General features: G+C 46.5%; 1 protein-coding gene across 3 annotated transcripts in view; it reads right to left on the reverse strand.

The window, feature by feature from the left end:
• Positions 1 to 21,407, reverse strand: part of LOC119971683 (tryptophan 5-hydroxylase 1) — a 70,045-nt gene that overhangs the window by 23,006 nt on the left and 25,632 nt on the right. For all 3 annotated transcript variants that reach the window (XM_038807567.1, XM_038807569.1, XM_038807568.1), the window contains 4 exons: positions 11,740 to 11,840; positions 8,985 to 9,052; positions 5,637 to 5,833; positions 2,031 to 2,166 (listed from right to left, as the gene is read on the reverse strand). In XM_038807567.1, the coding sequence (XP_038663495.1) occupies positions 2,031 to 2,166; positions 5,637 to 5,833; positions 8,985 to 9,052; positions 11,740 to 11,840 (502 nt within the window). The remainder of the gene's footprint in view (positions 1 to 2,030; positions 2,167 to 5,636; positions 5,834 to 8,984; positions 9,053 to 11,739; positions 11,841 to 21,407) is intronic.

Raw genomic sequence — 21,407 nt, forward strand, 5'->3', positions numbered from 1 at the left:
CCTGCTGGCTCCGCTCAGTAGGCGGAGTATAAATATGTGTGCTCTCCGTACAGCAGCCATTTCGTCAGCTGCTGCAGGAGGCCACGCATCTCTGTGTAATAAAGCCTCGATTACATTCTGCTCTCGTCTCATCGTAATTGATAGTGCATCATTTCTCCAACTGGAGAATATCAAATTCACCTTCCGGGGGTTGGAAGAGGGCTTCCGCAAAATGTGGAGGACGTTCACTAACCTGTTCCAGGATCTGTTTGTAGCCAACAGCCAAGAGAAAAAGGGGAGGGGTAGGCCCAGAGAAAAGGGGAGGGAGGGGAGAAAATAAGGAGGCACATAGGCCAACCACATCCTGCGCAGAAGGGGCACCACCATCTGGCCAGACCAAAGGTTTGTAAACACTGGTAGCTGAAGAGGAATAACCTACCAGGATGTAATGTGTGTGTCGCCATACGATCCTTCTATGTGCGACAATGGAAACAATAAAAATATACTGGGCTAAATTCTCCGATTGAAAGACTAAGTGCTGTCGCTGGCGTGGGAACAGTGGCATTTTGCGCCCGAAAAAATGGCACAAAAGCAGCACTGATCCTCTGTCTGGTGGGAGGATGGCAGCCACGCAGCATAATGCTCCCGGCTTTAGCTGCGGATACGGCCGGAGAATTGACGGGTCCGCGCTGCGCATGCAAAAGGTGGCGGCCTGCAGCGACCGTGCCGTGCAACATGACGCCGGCCGCGTCCAGACCCGGCCTGCCAAATAATGTCCCCCTTTGCTCAGGCTTGCCACCCCTGGACCACCCCGCACCAGTGCCCCCAGCCCCTGCCAAAGAACCCCCTGCCCGCGGAACAGCTCCCACCTGACTGGCGGCTCTGGACTCAGTCCGCAGCCGCCACATCGGGTTGACGAAAATAAATATCATGAGTGACCCACGCCATCGGGAACTCGGCCAATCGGGGGCGGAGCATCGGAGGAGGGCCTCAGGTGATGTCCTGAGGCCGTCCATTCAGCGTGCGGCGTAATCTGCGAGTCTGCCGTTTTGCGGGGGTGGGCGGAGCATGGCAAAAGAGGCGGGATTCGATTTCGGCGCAAACGGGGATTCTCTGGCCGATCGCCGAACTCGATTTCGCCGTTGGAGAAGGGAAAATCCCGCCCACTATATAAGAAAAAGAGAGGGGGTTGGGGGAGCAAGAGAGGGTGGGGTGTTGGACTTTTACTTCAATGTGGGGCTTTTGTTAACTGTAATGGGTTTGTGCAGACTTGTGTATGTCTATTTTAGTTGTGTGTAAAAGAAAAACTTTAATAAAAACATTTTTTTTAAAATGACATCATTAAATGTGCAGAGTACTGAGAAACATAGTTCAATAGTGACATTGGAACTAGTCCACAAATGTTGCAGCTGGACAGTGGCATTTACAGTCAATATTTGACATTAGTATTTCATACTGTTTACTCAATGCATCAACAGGATAAATAAGAGCATTGGTATAAAACTTTTATATCATAACACTAATATTAATGCATTAATTATCAGATTGTTCATCAATTATTAATTGTAATTAATTGTGTTTAATTATACGCAGATGGTGACTTTTAATTGGTGATTCATGTGAGTCCCTATGTATGCACAGACTGATGGTTGTTCGGATAGGAGGTATATGCTTGAAATGTACAACTCTATGAATATTGGTTCAAGTTCCATCCTTCAGCAACTGGTTTTCTGTAACAGAAAACCCACTTGGTTTTATAAGTCCTTCTTCCTGGGCTTCCAAAACACATCCTTATTAGTACAGGTAATAGAAATCAGAGACAGCTGTTACTAATATTGAATATTTGGAATTATTCTAAAATCTTGCTGCAGAAATATTAAGATTTCCTTTACTTTCAGCAGTCCAAACATTTCAAATGTACTTGAAGTAGCTGTGATAGCTCTAATTATATGAAAATAAATTAATATGTAGCACTTTCCAAGTCATATCATGTGTTCTTCACTCCCCTGCTATTTGATATCATATCCAGCTAAAACCAGTGAAAGACTTACGGTTCAGGAGTGTATAGAGGGTCTGAACTGTGCCTCATGTATTGAGTACAATGAAACACTCGAAATGCCAGACCTGCCAGGAAATCCCGAGGGGACAGGTAACCAGCCACAGGTCGGATAATGAACCCAGATCTTTCTGAAAAAAAGGGGACAGGTGTTACCTTGGCTATAGCAATAGAAAAAGATATAGAATGCCATGTAACGTGTAAAAAAGATTCCCATCTGTGCGTAAAGCATGGTCTTTCTCAGCACCTGCAGGACTGATAAAAACCCCACTATCAAAAAGGACTCGTTTTTCCTGGCTTCAGTCGGACTCGCATCGTCAAGGCCGCACTTACCTCACTTCCTGCACTGTCTGGTTCAGCTCGTCAGTGCAGGAAGAGATCGGGTGCCATTTTTAAATGCAGTAGCCCCAATCTCTTGGAGACTCCATAATGGCCTCTAGTTCCCTCCCGCCCCCCCCCCCCCCCCAACACTTCCCCGACGTACCTCTTAGGGAGTCCTCAAGCCCCTCCCCGCCCCCACACCTTTTAAGGGCAGGACACCCCCAGGCCCGAACCCTGGCACAAGCCACCTGACACCCAGGCACTTTGGCACTGTCAGCCTGGCATTCTGGTAGTGCCACCTGTGCACCCTGGAAGGGTGGCATTGCCAGGGTGCCTGGGTGGCACTGCCAATATGCCAGGCTGGCAGTACCAAAGTGCCTAGGTGGTAGCAAGAGTGCCCGAGTACCATCCTGCCTTGAGTTCGACCACCCCGGGGGCCTCTGATAGCCTGGGAGAACCCCCAGGTGCCGTTACATCTAGTCCACATTTGTGTGGACCAGTGCTAAAAAAATACCATGGTGAGATCACCCAGACGAGGGCGTTCTATCCCAGGCCTCAGGAGGATCGGGCACAGACATGTTTAAATGAGTCCAATGGCTCACTTAAATAAGTAAATCTGGATCTCGCCCAGTGAGGACGAGATCCAGATAGTGGCATCTCACACAATTTCATTAGATCTAGCGAGGCGTTCCGAGCGTCGCAAATCTCGCAAGAGGCCTTTCACAAGATTTAACAGCCTTGTCGTGTCACAGAGTCAGCCGCAACAAGGCTGTCGATCGCACCCATAACTTTAGGAAATAAATAAAAGTTACACAAAGGGAAAATATCAAAAGAAAATAAAGATTTGTCCTTTGAGGCTTTCATAAATTGTCCTTTATTGTCCAACTGCCCTTCCAGGCCATTTTATTCCACAATGCATTAATTTTAAAAATGCATCCGACTTAGTTTTCACTCTGAATTCCTTGTGTCTTGAACATTTTAACCGTAGCAATATGAACAACATACCTGTGTCAAACTTTGAAATTTTAAACATAATTTTCTTTAAAACGTAAAAAACGTAACAAAATCCAAAATGAGATAAGATTTTTTCATTCTAACTCACTCCATCCAGAGCCAGTCAGAACAGGCATAGGCCATTCAGCTCTTCAAGCCTGTTCTGCCATCCTGTTTGACATGGTACTCCTTTATCTCTTTCACTCCCAATTCTCTCTCCTTTCTCTACATCTTGTTGGGCCTTCCTGCTCTTTAAATATCTCAACTGATTTTCTGGCTAACACACACCATTTTCACATAATTGTTGTTTGAAAAATGTTTCACTATTTTTGAGGGTACCGAACTCAGGCCTTGAATACGTTTGTCAGACTGCCAAGTTCTTTTTTCCCCATAAACTACAAGATATGTGGAATTCCCAGGGAAGGAAATAAATTTGGGATCAACGGATAGCTTTTGGAGAATATAATCGAAATGTATGCATCCTGTCCTCAGAGTTAAATCCCTTTATCCCAGCTCTTGACCTATTAAGTTAGCCCTGCACTCCATCCAGAGAAAATGTATCCTTCAGAAACTGGACACTAACCTAAACAGAATGCTCCAGAATGGGGTCTAACTAGCACTATTTTTATAACTGCTTGCGTTGATAGCCAACATGGTAGATTTTTTGATCATGATGCTCAGATTCTGGTAACAGTGTACATAAAGTCAGTCTATGTATCGATGTTGTGTGAGGTCCTGGCATGCAATGTGTTCATGCGACCCTCATAGAATTCTTTAATGAGTTCACTGAAACACAGGTTAGAGAGAAGTTCCACCAACAGAGAACAAATAGTTTGACAAAATGCAGGTGAAGTAAGGTCAACTGTATTATTCATATTACCTTACTTCACCATTTATATTTTTATAAATTACACCAGTTCATTATTACGATCCAAGACCAGACCCCAGCAATGGCTAGAATACTGGACCAAAACCCCAATATTGTAAGACTGTGCGGAAAGAATGATTCGTTCCAGGGGTGATTGCATGAAGAAATAGGGATTTGGTATTTTTTAAACCAAAACTTCAACAGGAATACAATATTAAACTCTTTAACCTCACACCCGAAAGGAATAGTTTACAATTACCCCTTGACACTACTACTCAATTTCCCATTAAACAACAGGAAATATACAGCTCTCAATCCATCTTAAAATCATCATGGCATAGAGTAATACTGCCTTTACAGAACAGATTTGGCTCCTGTTAGAACCCCTTCAGACTCTGGCTGAATATATTCCAAAAAAATTGGTTCACCTGCCGTTTTTCAGCTTCTTCCTTTTCCTCACACAAGACTGCTCTGCTTTAAATATTATCATTCTTTTCTAACTATCCTACGGTGAGAGAACTGTGGTCTCAGTGTCAGACCGATCAGACTTCAACTCCTCTTCGAAGCATTTCCAAAATGTCTCACTGCATCCCTTGGCTCCACCCAGCAATGCCATCATCACCCCAAGCCGCAAAACAAATTAACTCTGCAGGCTGAAAGCACATTAACTCCCCGGGACTTCTTCCAGTCATACCACAGTCCATTAGCCCAAACTGAAAACTGCATTCCTCTGTTCAATTTCACCTTCTGGCTACTAAAAGCTTCCAGGCCCTGCAAAACAAAATCCCTTTTAAAACATGACCACTGGAGTCAAATATACTATGCTTTTAATCGTTAAATTGCCTCAATATTTAGAAGTCAATATTCCTCCATTCGTCACACCATTGATTTATATTTGGCCTTGCTCACTAACTGTTAATCTGTCTGTATTTTGGAAGAATGGAGATGGACACATGGCATTACTGCTTGTAGTTCATACAACAAGAAGCCATAAATCTCACCATCAAAGGACTAAGTATTGAGCAGCAAAGGTAACTCCCGACTGTAAGTGATGCTGAACCCAAGAAAATATCTAACATAGAAATCAAATTGTAACAGTGGCATTTAGCGCCAAACCAGGGAGTCTGAAACGCATGGCAGCAAATCAGTGAGATTGCAGTTCACAGCACCAAACAATGGAAACATGGTTTAAGACCAGAAATGCCAAAGCATCAAATCACAGATAGTGTGACTCAAGGTGCCAACCACAGAAAATGTGATTTAGATACACAAATAGAAGAAAATATGGAAGCCAGATTCCGAGGGCAATATCATAACCTTGTACAAATTACAGATATTACAAATTATACAATGGCACTGCAATTTTCTTCTTCAAAAAGTAGAAATGGATAAATATTTTCCCATGTTTCTGTGACTCACCTTTTAAGAACCTGGACACATCCTCCAACTGAGGAATGTTGTCCTCCCTGTAGCCACAATGCTTTGTCAGCAGAGGCAAATTCTTCAAATACTCTCTGCAGGCATGGGTCGGATACAGCTTGTTCAACTCTCGAAAAACTGTGCCCCACGTCTTCACTTCTTCCTCCGTGAACTCCACCAGTGGAATGGGGTCACCACTGCAGAGAAATGTCACAGTTAATCTCCAATAGTCTTATTCCCTAGTTGTCAGGAGTGACCATACCATCTTAACCTATCCTAATCGCTGGTATCCTACCACTACCCGTGGGAGTGCAATGACATCATGGTTTTTAGTGGACATGGTTGCATTCAAAATTAGGGATATTTAGTCTTGGGGGGAGGAACTGTTTTTAAATTTATGCTTGAAACACCAGCATATATGTTTCCTAGGTCAGGTATAGCAATGTTAAATACAAAGTAAAACACCCTCTGTTTTTTTTCTCAACTTTAAATGCAGCCTCTGTGGCCTAGCTGATTTTGATTGCCAAATTAATGCCAGTCAGTGGCAAATTAGAGAGAGTTTTGTGCTTTGGGACCTCAGCAACTCAGGGACAGATTCAAACTGTGCTACACTCATTTTTTTAGAAGGCAAAGTGTTAATTCAGGCCTGAACATCCATAAACCAGCACATCCATCCATCCCATCATCTTTCACTGTCGCTAGCTCAAAATTCCCAAACAACATTGTGGGGTGTACTTACACGACATGAACCTACAGTGGCTCACAAGGGATGGGAAATAAACACTGGCCCAGCCAGCAATGCCAATATCCGATGAACAAATTTTAAAAATATGTCAACTTGTAGCCACCCCAACCCTAAAATCACACGGAGCCAGAGGCGGATTTCTAATGAAACATGCAGTGCCTATGCACATAGAATCATAGAATTTACAGTGCAGAAGGAGGCCATTCGGCCCATGTGTCTACACCGGCCCTTGGAAAGGGCACCCAACCTAAGCCCACTCCTCCACCCTATCTCGGTAACCCAGTAACCCCACCTAACCTTTTTGGACACTAAAGGCAATTCAGCATGACCAATCCACCTAACCTGCACATCTTTAGATCGTGGGAGGAAACCGAAGCACCCGGAGGAAATCCATGCAGACACGGAGAGAACATGCAGACTCCCAGCACGGACAGTGATCCAGGCCAGAAATCGAACCTAGGACCCTGGAGCTGTGATGCAACTGTGCTAACCACTGTGCTACTGCGCCACACAGGTGGTCCCGACCAATGGGGGAGGCCCTGCGCCAGGCCAGTGCACTAGGAATCCAGTCGGAGGCTGCATTTTCTGATAAGTGCAGAACAAAATCAGAATCTGATTGGTGAGCTTGGAAAAGTAGGAAAAGATAGTGAACGGTTTACTTGGGGCATGCGTATGTGAGATCATGATAGGAGGCAAGGGAAAGGCTGCTGAGGTTTGTGAATCAAGCCACGAGAGCCAACCAGGTATGTGCTGGGCACCGAGCGGATTCAAGCCAGCAACAATAACGGGCATGCGAGGCACGATCTCCCCCCAAAAGAAGCTACGGGGAGCCGAGGACAGGAGTTGCCCAGGTCAGCATAAAGTGCGCGAGGATGCCCCAAGGTGAGGGAAAGGTGCACCAGCCATGATGAGTGAGGGAGGATGTTTTGAAGGCACCAGGCGAGTGAGGTAAATGAGATTGTGAGCACGGGCGAGTGTTAGGGGTTGGGGGAGACTGTGAGGGGATGAGGGTTGGGGGGAACAGTGTGAGGGTAAGAGAGTTTGTGAGGTGGTTGGTTGCAGGGGGGGAGAGTGTGAGGGCTGGATTACATTATGGAGGAATTATGGAGTTTGTGATGAGGATGGGGCCCATGGGAAGGGAGAGTTTGTGAGCTCATAAGGGAAATGGGCAGGAGGAGAGTACAGTGAATGTTTGAACTCCAAGGTCAGAATTACAGCTTCATAGTTAAAAGATGAATCCAATTGGCGGCTCTCCAATGTCTGCAGCATGGGGTCAATGCCCTTGGCGATGCTCCTCAGTGACTGGGATATGCTCTGGAGCGCCCCGGCAATGCCCATCTAGGCCCACTCCTGTCTGTTGTGGGCCACCTTCTCCTGCGGGGACACAGAGGGGCATCATGAGCCACACGCTTTGTTCATCATAGAGGGAGGGGGAAGGTGGACGTGGGACATATGGGGATATGTTAGGGGGAGGGGAGATGAGAGGGGTCGGCATGGGCAGCAGAGCTGGACATGGTTAGGCCAGGGAATGGTACGATGCTCGGTGGGGTCAGTGCCAGGCATATGGTCATCAGGTGGGGGCGGCGGGGTCGTTGCCAGGGACGGTCGTGCTAAACCACCCGTGCGGCCTGGTTAGGTTGATCTTCTTATGGCGTGGGATGCCGGCCGTCCTGGTGACGTTCGCTGAACTGACGGCTACTGCCACCTCCTCCCAGGTGACAGTGACCTGTAGCTGATCCTCCGGGCTTCTACGGGGAACAGGACATCCTGTCTGGTCTCAACCACGTCCAACAATCCTGCCAGGTGGGCAACCCCGAACTTTGGGGCCAGTCTTCTGAGTGGCATGGCTGCAAGGTGTGATGGATTTGCTCTGCAGGATCGGTTTAAGTGCTGCACCCCTTTGTTGGCGGGGAGCAAGCGGGCGCGGTCCCGACCAATCAGCCGGTGGGACCATCATTTGCAACGTGAAGCCTATGGGGCATTCCTTAAGTGAACCAATTAACATTTTAAAGTGGTGATGGTCTCGCCAGGCCGAGCATTGGGGAAACTCGCGTCAGTTCCCACTCGCTACCATACTTAGAAACGTTTCCATTAAATCGCGCCTTTATTAGCTGCCTAAAATCAAGATCAGTTTCTTCAGCAATATAAAGTGACACTATCAATCAAAAGACAGTTTGTCATTTTACTTTAAAATTTTGAAGCATTGTGTAAAAACTGTCCTACCTAACTGCATGGGAAGTGCAGATGGAGTTTTACCCTTCTAAATAGTGCCATTCTGGATTCAGGACTGCTTGATGCTGTTATGGGCTGCACAAAATGGGAACTTATCCAACCTCAGCCTCAACATCCCTCATTTTGACAAGCACAAAATTTAACATGAGAAAAACAGATTCAAAATTGCTTCCCACTCCACAACCCCATGAGTCTCTTACCTTTCCCTCTGCAGTAGCTTCTTCAGATGGTAGAGTAACAGTACAAACGTAGCCTCACTAGTTACTGAACTGCAAGTTTATTCTGATACAGTAAAAATAAAAGAGTTGCCATCTGAGTGAATGAGACATGGGGGTAGCTTTGCATCTGAGGACTGTTGTTATCATACTTACTGTTTGTAGTCCATGGCCAGATCAGCAAAATATTTTCTCCTCTTCCGATAGACATTGTCTTTGAATCCCTGTCAAAATCAGAGCAAACAGTTAAGGAAGCATTCTGTCACTCTCTAAGCCAGTGTACACTCAGTGAAGTCAGTGAACATGAAAAGAAACTTTAAATAATAATTATAGTTAAAGTCACCAAAGTGCACCTCAATGAGCAGTTGAAGGAAATATCAGGTATAATACTGAGCCATTCAGACCCAGAAGGTCGCAGGTTCAATCCCTGGTCTGTTCTGAATTAGCCAAGGTTGTTCCAGGCATTGGGGCTCCAGTAATAAAAGCATCCATTCCCCATCTCTATCTAATGGCATCTCCCCCCCTCCTCCAGCCCCAGGTGTAAAGTGGGTGTCAAGTTAGAAGGGAATGGGTTCAAATAACGCACAGACTGACATTGTTGCAGCTCACACGTGGAGGGCCCGACTTTACTGTGTAAGTGGGTAAGACGGTGAAGAAGGTTGAATCTCGCCCAAGGAGTGATCATTGCTTGAGATATAACAGTCAGGAAGATTCATAATCCCGAGGAGGAGAGAAAATAGGAGCAAAAGGTAAAGAAAATGTCAGTTCAGATGCAGCCACACTGGCACATTGTCTAAATTGTGCCACAGAATGATGAGGCGTGGACAGCTCTGAATACTGGAAGAACATGCACCAGATGTTCGGGGAGTCCAGCGGCACCAGATGTTCGGGGAGACCAGGGAACCACGGCCATATGTTCTGGGCATGCCCAGCACTGGAAGAATTCTGGAAGGGGGTGGTGGGGACGGTGTCGAGGGTGGTTGGATCCAGGGTCAAACCAGGGTGGGGACTCGCGATTTTTGGAGTTGCGGTAGAGCCGGGAGTGCAGGAGGCGAAAGAGGCCGGTGTCCTGGCCTTTGCGTCCCTAGTAGCCCGACGAAGGATCTTGCTACAGTGGAAGGATGCGAGGCCCCCAAGTGTGGAGACCTGGATCAGTGACATGGCGGGATTTATAAAATTGGAAAGGGTCAAATTTGCCCTGAGAGGATCAATACAAGGGTTCTATAAATGATGGCAGCCTTTTCTGGACTTCCTGGCTCAAAGATAGGTATCTTGGTCAATAGCAGCAGCAACCCGGGGGGGGGGGGGGGGGGGGGCGCGTGTTCCTTATTGTAGTTTCTATTATGTAACTTAATATTGTGTTAATTTGCATTGTGGTTAAAATGCTGTGTTGTTCATGGAGGTGGGGCGAATGTTTATGATTGCTAATATTATTGTTATTTTTGGAATTTTATTATGGTTCGTTGTTGTTGTATAAATTAAAAAATTTTCAATAAAAATTATTTTAAAAAAAAATACTGGAAGAACACGTGAGGTGCTCCGGAGAGTGAATGCCTCCACCTTGTGCGCGAGGTTAGGGCTGATACAGCTGAAGGTTGTATATAGAGCACACCTCACGAGGGTGAGGATGAGCCAATTCTTTGAAGGGGTAGAAGATGTGTGTGAACGTTGCCGGGGGGGCCCCCGCAAATCACATTCATATGTTTTGGTCCTGTCCAAAGCTGGAGGATTACTGGAAGGAGGTTTTTAGCGTATTCTCTAAAGTGGTGCACGTGAAACTGGACCCGGGCCCTCGGGAGGCCATATTCGGGGTGTCGGACCAGCCAGGATTGGAAACGGGTGCGGAGGCAGATGTTGTAGCCCGAAGGAGGATCCTGATGGGATGGAGAGCAACCTCTCCACCCTGTGTCCTGGCGTGATGGGGGGACCTGTTGGAATTCTTGACTCTTGAGAAGGTTAAGTTTGAACTGAGAGGGAGGATGGAGGGGTTCTACAATTCATGGGCATTATTCATTATGCACTTTCAAGAACTGGATTACATTGAACATTAAGTGGGGGGGAGGGGCTGGGAGGGTTGGGGGGAGGGGGACTGTTTGTGTTAATGGTGACTATGGGTGATTCCTGATTCCTTTTTGTCATTTGTTTATGTGAACATGCGGACTAATGTTTGGGTTTTGGTGGGAGGATGGGATCGTTGTTATCGATATGGGGATCGACATATTCATTACTGATTATTGTTTATTGTTGGTGGGTGTAAATGTGGGAATAAATGTGAAAAAGGAGGAGAATAAAAAAAATGTTTTTAAATACTGGAAGAACACATTGTAGCCATAATTGTGAGAAGTATCACTGAAGCGAGATTAGCGAATATCCCACTCCTTGGAGGAAAATCTGTGAATAAAACTTACCCAGTATACTATCACCGAGTTCAAAACTGGATAATTCAAAGCTGAATAATTTCTTACTTTTTCAGTTCAAATGGACAATTTAGACTTTTTGAGGTTGGGGTTGAAACACCTTATCGGGTCCAGTGGAGGGAGTTCTACTCTTCGATTACAATGTTGTGATCATGAGATGCCTACCAAAAATAAAGTATTCCATTCTCAACACTGACATTCCTGAACATAGAAATTTATCTTAAAGTTCAAAGTTATTGGACACTAGCTCATTATTGTGCACATTCCAAATGTCAGTTCTACTTCTATGGGTACATAACATTGATTGACCCAGTGGGGGAGGAGATATCAACGTCAGACCACCATGGACCTTCCCAGTTCTCAATTAAAGAGCGACATAAGCATCACCATGATGATATTTCATGGGAAGTCTGTAAACAAAGCTGAAGAAAATAAGTAGAAGGGAGTGAGACAGGGACATTCTCTGTCGACAAAATGTGAAATACATTTCATACCGGGTGATCTGCATCCAGATCCGAGCCGTACATGAGCACCCGGTTCGCACATTTATCCAGCTCAGTAATCTTCTTTGGAAACCAGGGAGTGGACTCCATATCTGTGGAGGGAGGTAAATAACTAAATCACACAGTGGGTCTGCTGTCCATATCAACACAAGCAAATTGCTCACCATTTACACACATTTCAGAGAGGAGCAGTATTTGCAGTGAGAAACAATTTGGGCGCGATTCTCCCAGAGAGGGAGAAATCGTAAGGCTGGGGTCAAATCCGGGCGGGTTTGACGCCAGCCCCCCCCTCCCCGATCGGGAACCGATTCTGGTCCCCGGTCGGGGCGGCGGAAGGACAAAGAGTGCGCGGGTATCGGACCCGCTGGTACTGCCGTGCCAATCGGTGCCATGGTTTTAAAAATCGGCACTTTACGGCCGTTTTTACGAACGGCCAGACCAGGTGTGTTTGCCGTTCGTAAAAACAGCCGTAAAGGGCTGGGAACTCGGCCCATCGGCCAGCTGAGAATCGCTGCTGGCCGTAAAAAAACGGCGGCAGCGATTCGTATCGGGAGTCGGGCGTGGGGGGGGGGGGAGAATAGCGGGAGGGCGTCAGACTAGCGTGGCCGTAAAATTTTACGAACCCCGCTATTCTCCGCACCGTCGTGAGTGCGGAGAATTGCGCCCAAAAGATTTGGGAAGTCGGTGATGACTATACAGCCCCTTCAGGAATGGCAATATTAATTTGGAAAAAAAGTTACAGGAAATATTGCTCTGTCGGCAGCACACTTGCAGATTAGTACAACAACCAGAGACTCTCCGCCTCGGAAAACAAGCTTGCATTTCATTGTACAGGCACAGGGATTCAAGGCTGGACAACTTCAACGTATGTCCAAATCAAGCCCAATTATATTCCATACACATGTAAAGACAACCACAGAAATTTATATGTCATATTCCATGGTGGGATTCGCCGGTCACCAATGCTGAAATCGGCGATTGGCCGGAGAATCCCTGTTTGCGCCAAAATCGGGGGAGGTGACACTTTTGCAATGCACCGCCCCTCAAAAACGGCGTACTCGTACGCCGCACGCCATATGGACGGCCACAGGACGTCAGCTGAGGCTCTCCCCCGATGCTCTGCCCCCGATGGGCCGAGTTCCCAATCACGGAGTCACTCATGCTATTTATTTTCGTGAACCTGGCATGGCGGGTGCGGACTGAGTCCAGCGCCCCCACAATCAGGGGAGAGCCATTCCACAGGCAGGGGGACTTTGGCAGGGACCAGGGGCATGGTAGGGGGTGGTCTGGGGGTAGCGAGGGGGGGTACTGGGGGACAGTTTGTGGCAGGCAGGGTCCGCATGTGGCCAGCGCCATGTTGCATGGCTCAGCTGCTGCAGATTGCCGCCACGCACATGCGCGGCCACGAATCCGGCAATTCTCTGGCCGTATCCGCAGGTAAAGCGGGCTTTACGCTGCATGCCTGCTAGCCTCCCACCAGACGGAGGATCTGTGCAGCTTTTGCACCGTTTTTGTCTGGCGTAAAATGGTACTGTTCCCACGCTGGTGTCAGCACTTAGTCTTCAAATCGGAGAATCCAGCCCAATATGTCCCATTTTGGACAGAGACAGGCTCAGAACATAATCCATATTTAGACACAAAGAACAGCATTGAGATGACAGGTGGTTTATATTCCACATTTGTAATGAAAAGTTATTATAGAGAGTGGGGAGGTATACTGAGGAGCTTTGCGCAAGTCGAGAAGACAAAGCCGGAGTGAGGCACATCCAGAGTGGGAAGCTGGAACTTGGTAATTTGGTGCAGTGAGGTAATTCGGTGCAGGGTGGGAGAAGGTGCTTTTTCTCTACTGTTTTGTTCTCTCTCTTTCTTCTGACCTGTAACTTTTAATCTACAGGGAGAGAACCAGGGAGCATCTGAGACTCTGGGTGAGTTCTCCCAGTGAGCCAGAGACGACACAGCCAGAGTGAGGCACAACCAAGAGTGTGTTTGGGAATTTGAAGCTAGGTGGGAATTCGAAGCTGTGTGGGGAGGAGGTGCTTTTAACCCTGGTAACTGACTGCTAAGTAGTTTTTCTTTTCATTGTCTAATTTATTTATTTATCTTTTGTTTTTCTGAAATTGTAGTTGGATAAGTTTACCTAAGGTTTAAGACATGGCAGGAGATCCCAGACCCTTGTCATGCTCCTCCTGTGCGATGTGGGAGCTCAGGGACACATCCACTGTCCCTGGCTCCTTCACGTGCAAGAAATGTGTTCAGTTGCAGCTCCTGTTAGACCACTTGACGGCTCTGGAGCTGCGGATGGACTTACTTTGGAGCATCCGCGATGCTGAGGAGGTCGTGGATAGCACATTTAGCGAGTTGGTCACACTGCAGGTGAAAGTTACTGAGGGAGATAGAAAATAGGTGACCAAAAGACAGAGCAAGAGTAGGAAGGCAGTGCAGGTGTCCCCTACAGTCATCTCCCTCCCTGTCTTGGGGGATGTTTGCTAGAGCTGTTGGGGAGGGTTTAAAATAATGTGGCAGGGGGATGGGAACCGATGCAGGAAGTTGGAAGGTAGTAAAACAGGGACAGAAGCAAAATGAAGTAAGGGGGAAAGTGTAAGGCAGAGAAGCCCTTGTCAAAAATCAAAAAGGGCGACAGTACAAGATACAGTGACTGAGGGGAGCTCAGTGAATATGCCCAGTAATACTAAAAAGAATTAAACTGGAGATGTTAAGATTCCAACCAAAGGTAGAAAAACCAACATAAGTGTACTTTACCTGAATGCTCGTAGTATTCGGAATAAGGTAAATGAGTTGATGGCGCAAATCATCGTGAATGACTATGATTTAGTGGCCATTACTGAAACATGGTTAAAGGATGGTCACGACTGGGAGTTAAATATCCGAGGGGATCAAACTATTCGGAAGGACAGAGTGGATGGTAAGGGAGGTGGTGGAGCTCTGTTATTTAAGGATGACATCCGGGCAATAGTAAGGGATGACATCAGTGCTATGGAGGATAAGGTTGAATCCATTTGGGTGGAAATCAGGAATAGTAAGGCAAAAAAGTCACGGATAGGAGTAGTCTATCGGCCACCAAATAGTAATGTTATGGTGGGGCAGGCAATAAACAAAGAAATAACTGATGCATATAGAAATGGTACAGCAGTTATCATGGGGGATTTTAATCTATATGTCGAATGGTTTAACCAGGTCGGTCAAGGCAGCCATGAGGAGGAGTTTATAGAATGTATCTGCGATAGTTTCCAAGAACAGTATGTAATGGAACCTATGAGGGAACAAGCGATCCTAGATCTTGTCCTGTGTAATGAGACAGGATTGATTCATGATCTCATAGTTAGGGATCCTCTCGGAAGGAGCGATCACAATATGGTGGAATTTAAAATACAGATGGAGGGTGAGAAGGTAAAATCAAATACTAGTGTTTTGTGCTTAAACAAAGGAGATTACAATGGGATGAGAGGAGAACTAGCTAAGGTAGACTGGGAGCAAAGACTTTATGGTGGAACAGTTGAGGAACAGTGGAGAACCTTCCAAGCGATTTTTCAGAGTGCTCAGCAAAGGTTTATACCAACAAAAAGGAAGGACGGTAGAAAGATGGAAAATCGACCGTGGATATCTAAGGGAATAAGGGAGAGTATCAAATTGAAGGAAAAAGCATACAAAGTGGCAAAGATTAGTGGGAGACTAGAGGACTGGGAAATCTTTAGGGGGCAACAGAAAGCTACTAAAAAAGCTATAAAGAAGAGTAAGATAGATTATGAGAGTAAACTTGCTCAGAATATAAAAACAGATAGTAAAAGTTTCTACAAATATATGAAACAAAAAAGAGTGGCTAAGGTAAATATTGGTCCTTTAGAGGATGAGAAGGGAGTTTTAATAATGGGAGATGAGGAAATGGCTGAGGAACTGAAGAGGTTTGTTGGGTCGGTCTTCACAGTGGAAGACACAAATAACATGCCAGTGACTGATAGAAATGAGGCTATGACAGGTGAGGACCTTGAGAGGATTGTTATCACTAAGGAGGTAGTGATGGACAAGCTAATGTGGCTAAAGGTAGACAAGTCTCCTGGCCCTGATGGAATGCATCCCAGAGTGCTAAAAGAGATGGAAAATTACAAATGCACTAGTGATAATTTACCAAAATTCACTGGACTCTGGGGTGGTCCTGGTGGATTGGAAATTAGCATACGTGACACCACTGTTTAAAAAAGGAGGTAAGCAGAGAGCAGGAAATTATAGGCCAGTGAGCTTAACTTCAGTAGTAAGGAAGATACTGGAATCTATCATCAAGGAAAAAATAGCGAGGCACCTGGATAGAAATTGTCCCATTGGGCAGATGCAGCATGGGTTCATAAAGGGCAGGTCATGCCTAACTAATTTAGTGGAATTTTTTGAGGGCCTTAGCAGTGCAGTAGATAACGGGGAGTCAATGGATGTGGTATATCTGGATTTCCAGAAAGCCTTTGACAAGGTGCCACACAAAAGGTTGCTACGTGTGATAAAGATGCATGGCATTACGGGTAAAGTAGTAGCATGGATAGAGGATTGGTTAATTAATAGAAAGCAGAGTGGGGATTAATGGGTGTTTCTCTGGTTGGCAAACAGTAGCTAGTGGTGTCCCTCAGGGATCAGTGTTGGGCCCACAATTGTTCACAATTTACATAGATGATTTGGAGTTGGGGACCAAGGGCAATGTGTCCAAGTTTGCAGATGACACTAAGATGAGTGGTAAAGCGAAAAGTGCAGAGGATACTGGAAGTCTGCAGAGGGATTTGGATAGGTTAAGTGAATGGGCTAGGGTCTGGCAGATGGCATACAATGTTGACAAATGTGAGGTTATCCATTTTGGTAGGAATAACAGCAAACGGGATTATTATTTAAACAATAAAATATTAAAGCATGCTGCTGTGCAGAGAGACCTGAGTGTGCTAGTGCATGAGTCGCAAAAAGTTGGTTTACAGGTGCAACAGGTGATAAAGAAGGCGAATGGAATTTTGTCCTTCATTGCTAGAGGGATGGAGTTTAAGACTAGAGAGGTTATGTTGCAATTGTATAAGGTGTTAGTGAGGCCACACCTGGAGTACTGTGTTCAGTTTTGGTCTCCTCACTTGAGAAAGGACGTACTGGCACTGGAGGGTGTGCAGAAGAGATTCACTAGGTTAATCCCAGATCTGAAGGGGTTGGATTACGAGGAGAGGTTGAGTAGACTGGGACTGTATTCATTGGAATTTAGAAGGATGAGGGGGGATCTTATAGAAACATATAAAATTATGAAGGGAATAGATAGGATAGATGCGGGCAGGTTGTTTCCACTGGCGGGTGAAAGCAGAACTAGGGAGCATAGCCTCAATATAAGGGGAAGTAGATTTAGGACTGAGTTTAGGAGGAACTTCTTCACCCAAAGGGTTTTGAATCTATGGAATTCCTTGCCCAGTGAAGCAGTAGAGGCTCCTTCATTAAATGTTTTTAAGATAGATAGTTTTTTGAAGAATAAAGGGATTAAGGGTTATGGTGTTCGGGCCGGAAAGTGGAGCTGAGTCCACAAAAGATCAGCCATGATCTCATTGAATGGCGGAGCAGGCTCGAGGGGCCAGATGGCCTACTCCTGCTCCTAGTTCTTATGTTCCTTTCCTTTTTCGATGTTTCTCATCCTGTAGGAATTGGCTCTTACTCTACTAAAGGGAAAGGAAGTATCTGGTGAGTATCTGGCAAGTGATTATGGTCTATTCCAGTCCTAAGGTTTAAAATAGTACACAAACTGTTAACAAAATATATTTAAAAAGCAACATAAATAATACACATTAAGGATGGCAGGACAGGTGACATGGATGCCAGTGTGATCATGAGCAAACACATCACTAAGTGTTTACGGCGCGAGGGGCTTCAGCTCTGAATCACTGAGCTGTGGACATCAGGGAGAGAATGGTTACCTGGATGTTTTGTACCATGAGACAGTTACATCATTTAGGATAGTCTTCTAATTTGGTCAGTGATCAGATATAGGAGGGTGTGACTATGAGTGAGGTAGATAAGGCAACCCAATGGGCAGGAGTATCAGTCTCTGCAATTGCCCAATAGGTTTGATGTTCTCTCAGCTTGTTTAGATGAGAGTGAGAGCTAAAGAGTGGATGAACAAATTGACTATGGTACAGGAAGCCATTCAAGTGGGCAGAGCAAAAACAAATGTAGTGGCGGTAAGGGATAGTGTAGTGAGGGGGCGGTTGACATTGTTCTCTGCAGCAGAGAGCGAGTGTCCAGGCAGCTGTATTGCCTGCCTGTGCCAGTGTTTGGACATTTGCTCCGGGTTAAAGAGGAACCTACAGAGGGAGGGGAGAATCCAGTTGTCATGTTAGAAGAATGTGAGGTGACTGTTTTGTGACATATAGGATTCTCAGGGTGCTTGACAGGGTAGATTCTGAGGTTGTTTCCCATATACATACCACTACCAAAGAGGAACAAGAACAACGACTACCGACCGGTGGCCCTGACATCTGTTATCATGAAATGTTTCGAGCGGCTAGTTATGAGACGGATCAATGCCAGCCTCCCAGACGGTCTCGATCCATTGCAGTTCACCTATAGCCACGACCGGTCCACAGCAGATGCTATCTCCCTGGCCCTACATTCAACACTCAAACATCTCGACAACAAGGACACCTACGTCAGACTGCTGTTCATAGACTACAGCTCCGCCTTCAGCACCATTAGCCCAACGAGACTAATAACCAAACTCCGCAATCTTGGACTTGACCCCTCCCTGTGCAGCTGGATCCTTGACTTCCTCATCAACAGACCGCAATCTGTCAGGATAGGCAACAGCACCGCCTTCACATTAGTCCTAAACACCGGGGCCCCGCAAGGATGTGTGCTCAGTTCTCTACTGTACTCTCTGTACATACACGATTGTGTGGCAAGATTTTGCTCCAATTCTATCTATGAGTTTGTGGATGATACGACTGTGGTGGGTCATATCTCAAACAATGACAAGTCAGACTACAGAAGGGAGATAGATCACTTGGTTGCATGATGTACCGAAAACAACCTCTAAATGTTGGCAAGACCAAATAACTGATCATCAATTTCAAGAAACGTAGCACGATACATACTCTCGTTTACATCAATGGCTCCAAAGTGGAGATGGCTTTAAGTTCCTGGGTGTCACCATCACCAACAGTCTGTCCTGGTCCACTTACGTTGATGAAACAGTCAAGAAAGCCCCACAACATCTCTACTTCCGAAGGAAGCTAAAGAAATTCGGCATGTCTGCGTCAACTCTCACAAACTTCTACAGATGTGCCAGAAAGCATCTTATCCAGCTGCATCACAGCTTGGCATGGCAACTACTCGGCCCGAAATCACAATACACTGCAGAGTGTGGTGAACTCAACCCAACGCATCATACAAGCCACCCTCCCATTGATTCTGTATACACCTCCTGCTGCCTCAGGAAGGCAGACAGCATTGTCAGAGACCCCTCGCACCGAGGCTTTTCCATCTTCCAGACCCTTCCATCAGGCAGAAGATACAGAAGTCTGAAGACCCGCACATCCAGACATAGGAACAGCTTCTTCCCCACAACTGGTAGACTCCTCAACGACTCTCCCTCAGACTGATCTGTTCCCTGTAAGAACACAGTCACAACGCCCTATACTGCTCTTGCTTATTTATTTGCTTTGTTTGGCCCTTGTTCCACACTGTAACCAATCATTATTTGTTGATGTTCTTTGTTGATTATTCTTTTGTCTACTGTATACGTTCCCTTGGCTGCAGCAAAATACTTTTCACAATACTTTGGTACATGTGACAACCAATCAATCAGTAGTTTGTAATATTTATGCTTTGCCACGCATTTATTTTGCAGGGGCTGGTTTAGCTCAGTGGGCTAGACAGCTTGTTTGTGATGCAGAACAAGGTCAGCAGCATGGTCTCAATTCCCATACCAGCTGAAAATTCTGAATTCTCCCTGCGCATACCCGAACATGCGCCGGAATATGGCGACTAGGGGCTTTTCACAGTAACTTCATTTCAGTGTTAATGTAAGCCTACTTGTGACAATAAAAAGATTATTAATAATATTTTATAATAAAGTACTTTAACTAGTCAAGAACTAGATGTTCTGATGTGCATCATTCACACCGGCCAATGCACAATAACATAACATGGTACCACACCTGAAGATCTGCTAAGAAAACAAGATTGTTTGAAGATCCAAACATCTAAAGATAACTCCGAAGGAAAAAAGAAAAAATCTTCTCCCAACCACATGAACTACTGGCAACTTGTACTCAACGCAAAGAAAGACTTCAAAATACAGGGTGGAAGGTTTGAAGGCACCTTACCAGCTTCACGTCACTGGTAATGTAGATGAGAATTGGCATGTATTCAAACAGCAATTTACTCTCTATGTTGCAACCCTTGGTCTGCAGTCACAGCCTGCTGAAAGATGTATAGTGTTGCTGCTCACCGTAGCAGGTCTACAAGCAATATGCAATATTTAATACATTTGTTTTTGATAACGAGGCAGATAGCAAGAACTTCAAGGAAGTTGTAAAGCAATTTTATTGGCATTACGGGAATTGAATATGGGACCCTGGAGCTGTTAAGCAACTGTGATAACCACTATGCTACCGTGCTCCCTGGGATAGAAATGCTACCTGAGAGCCTGATTCTGATATCACCCTACCCTGAACAGCCTTGTATCCTTCCCTGGACACCATCCCTGCCCTGGACAGCCTGGTATCCTTCCCTGGACACCATCCCTGCCCTGGACAGCCTTGTATCCTTCCCTGGACACCATCCCTGCCCTGGACAGCCTGGTATCCTTCCCTGGACACCAACCCTGCCTTGGACAGTCTGGTATCCTTCCCTGGACTCCATCCCTGCCCTGGACACCATCCCTGCCCTGGACAGCCTTGTATCCTTCCCTGGACACCATCCCTGCCCTGGACAGCTTTGTATCCTACCCTGGACAAAATCCCTGCCCTGGACAGCCTTGTATCCTTCCCTGGACACCATCCCTGCCCTGGACACCATCCCTGCCCTGGACAGCCTTGTATCCTTCCCTGGACACCATCCCTGCCCTGGACACCATCCCTGCCCTGGACAGCCTGGTATCCTTCCCTGGACACCATCCCTTCCTTGGACAGCCTTGTATCCTTCCCTGGACACCATCCCTGCCCTGGACAGCCTTGTATCCTACCCTGGACAAAATCCCTGCCCTGGACAGCCTTGTATCCTTCCCTGGACACCATCCCTGCCCTGGACACCATCCCTGCCCTGGACAGCCTTGTATCCTTCCCTGGACAAAATCCCTGCCCTGGACAGCCTTGTATCCTTCCCTGGACACCATCCCTGCCCTGGACACCATCCCTGCCCTGGACACCATCCCTGCCCTGGACAGCCTGGTGTCCTTCCCTGGACACCATCCCTGCCCTGGACACCATCCCTGCCCTGGACACCATCCCTGCCCTGGACAGCCTGGTGTCCTTCCCTGGACACCATCCCTGCCCTGGACAGCCTTGTATCCTTCCCTGGACGCCATCCCTGCCCTGGACAGCCTGGTGTCCTTCCCTGGACACCATCCCTGCCCTGGACACCATCCCTGCCCTGGACAGCCTTGTATCCTTCCCTGGACACCAACCCTGCCCTGGACA

The sequence above is a fragment of the Scyliorhinus canicula genome, chromosome 9, assembly GCF_902713615.1.
Source record: "Scyliorhinus canicula chromosome 9, sScyCan1.1, whole genome shotgun sequence".
Classification (NCBI taxonomy): domain Eukaryota; kingdom Metazoa; phylum Chordata; class Chondrichthyes; order Carcharhiniformes; family Scyliorhinidae; genus Scyliorhinus; species Scyliorhinus canicula.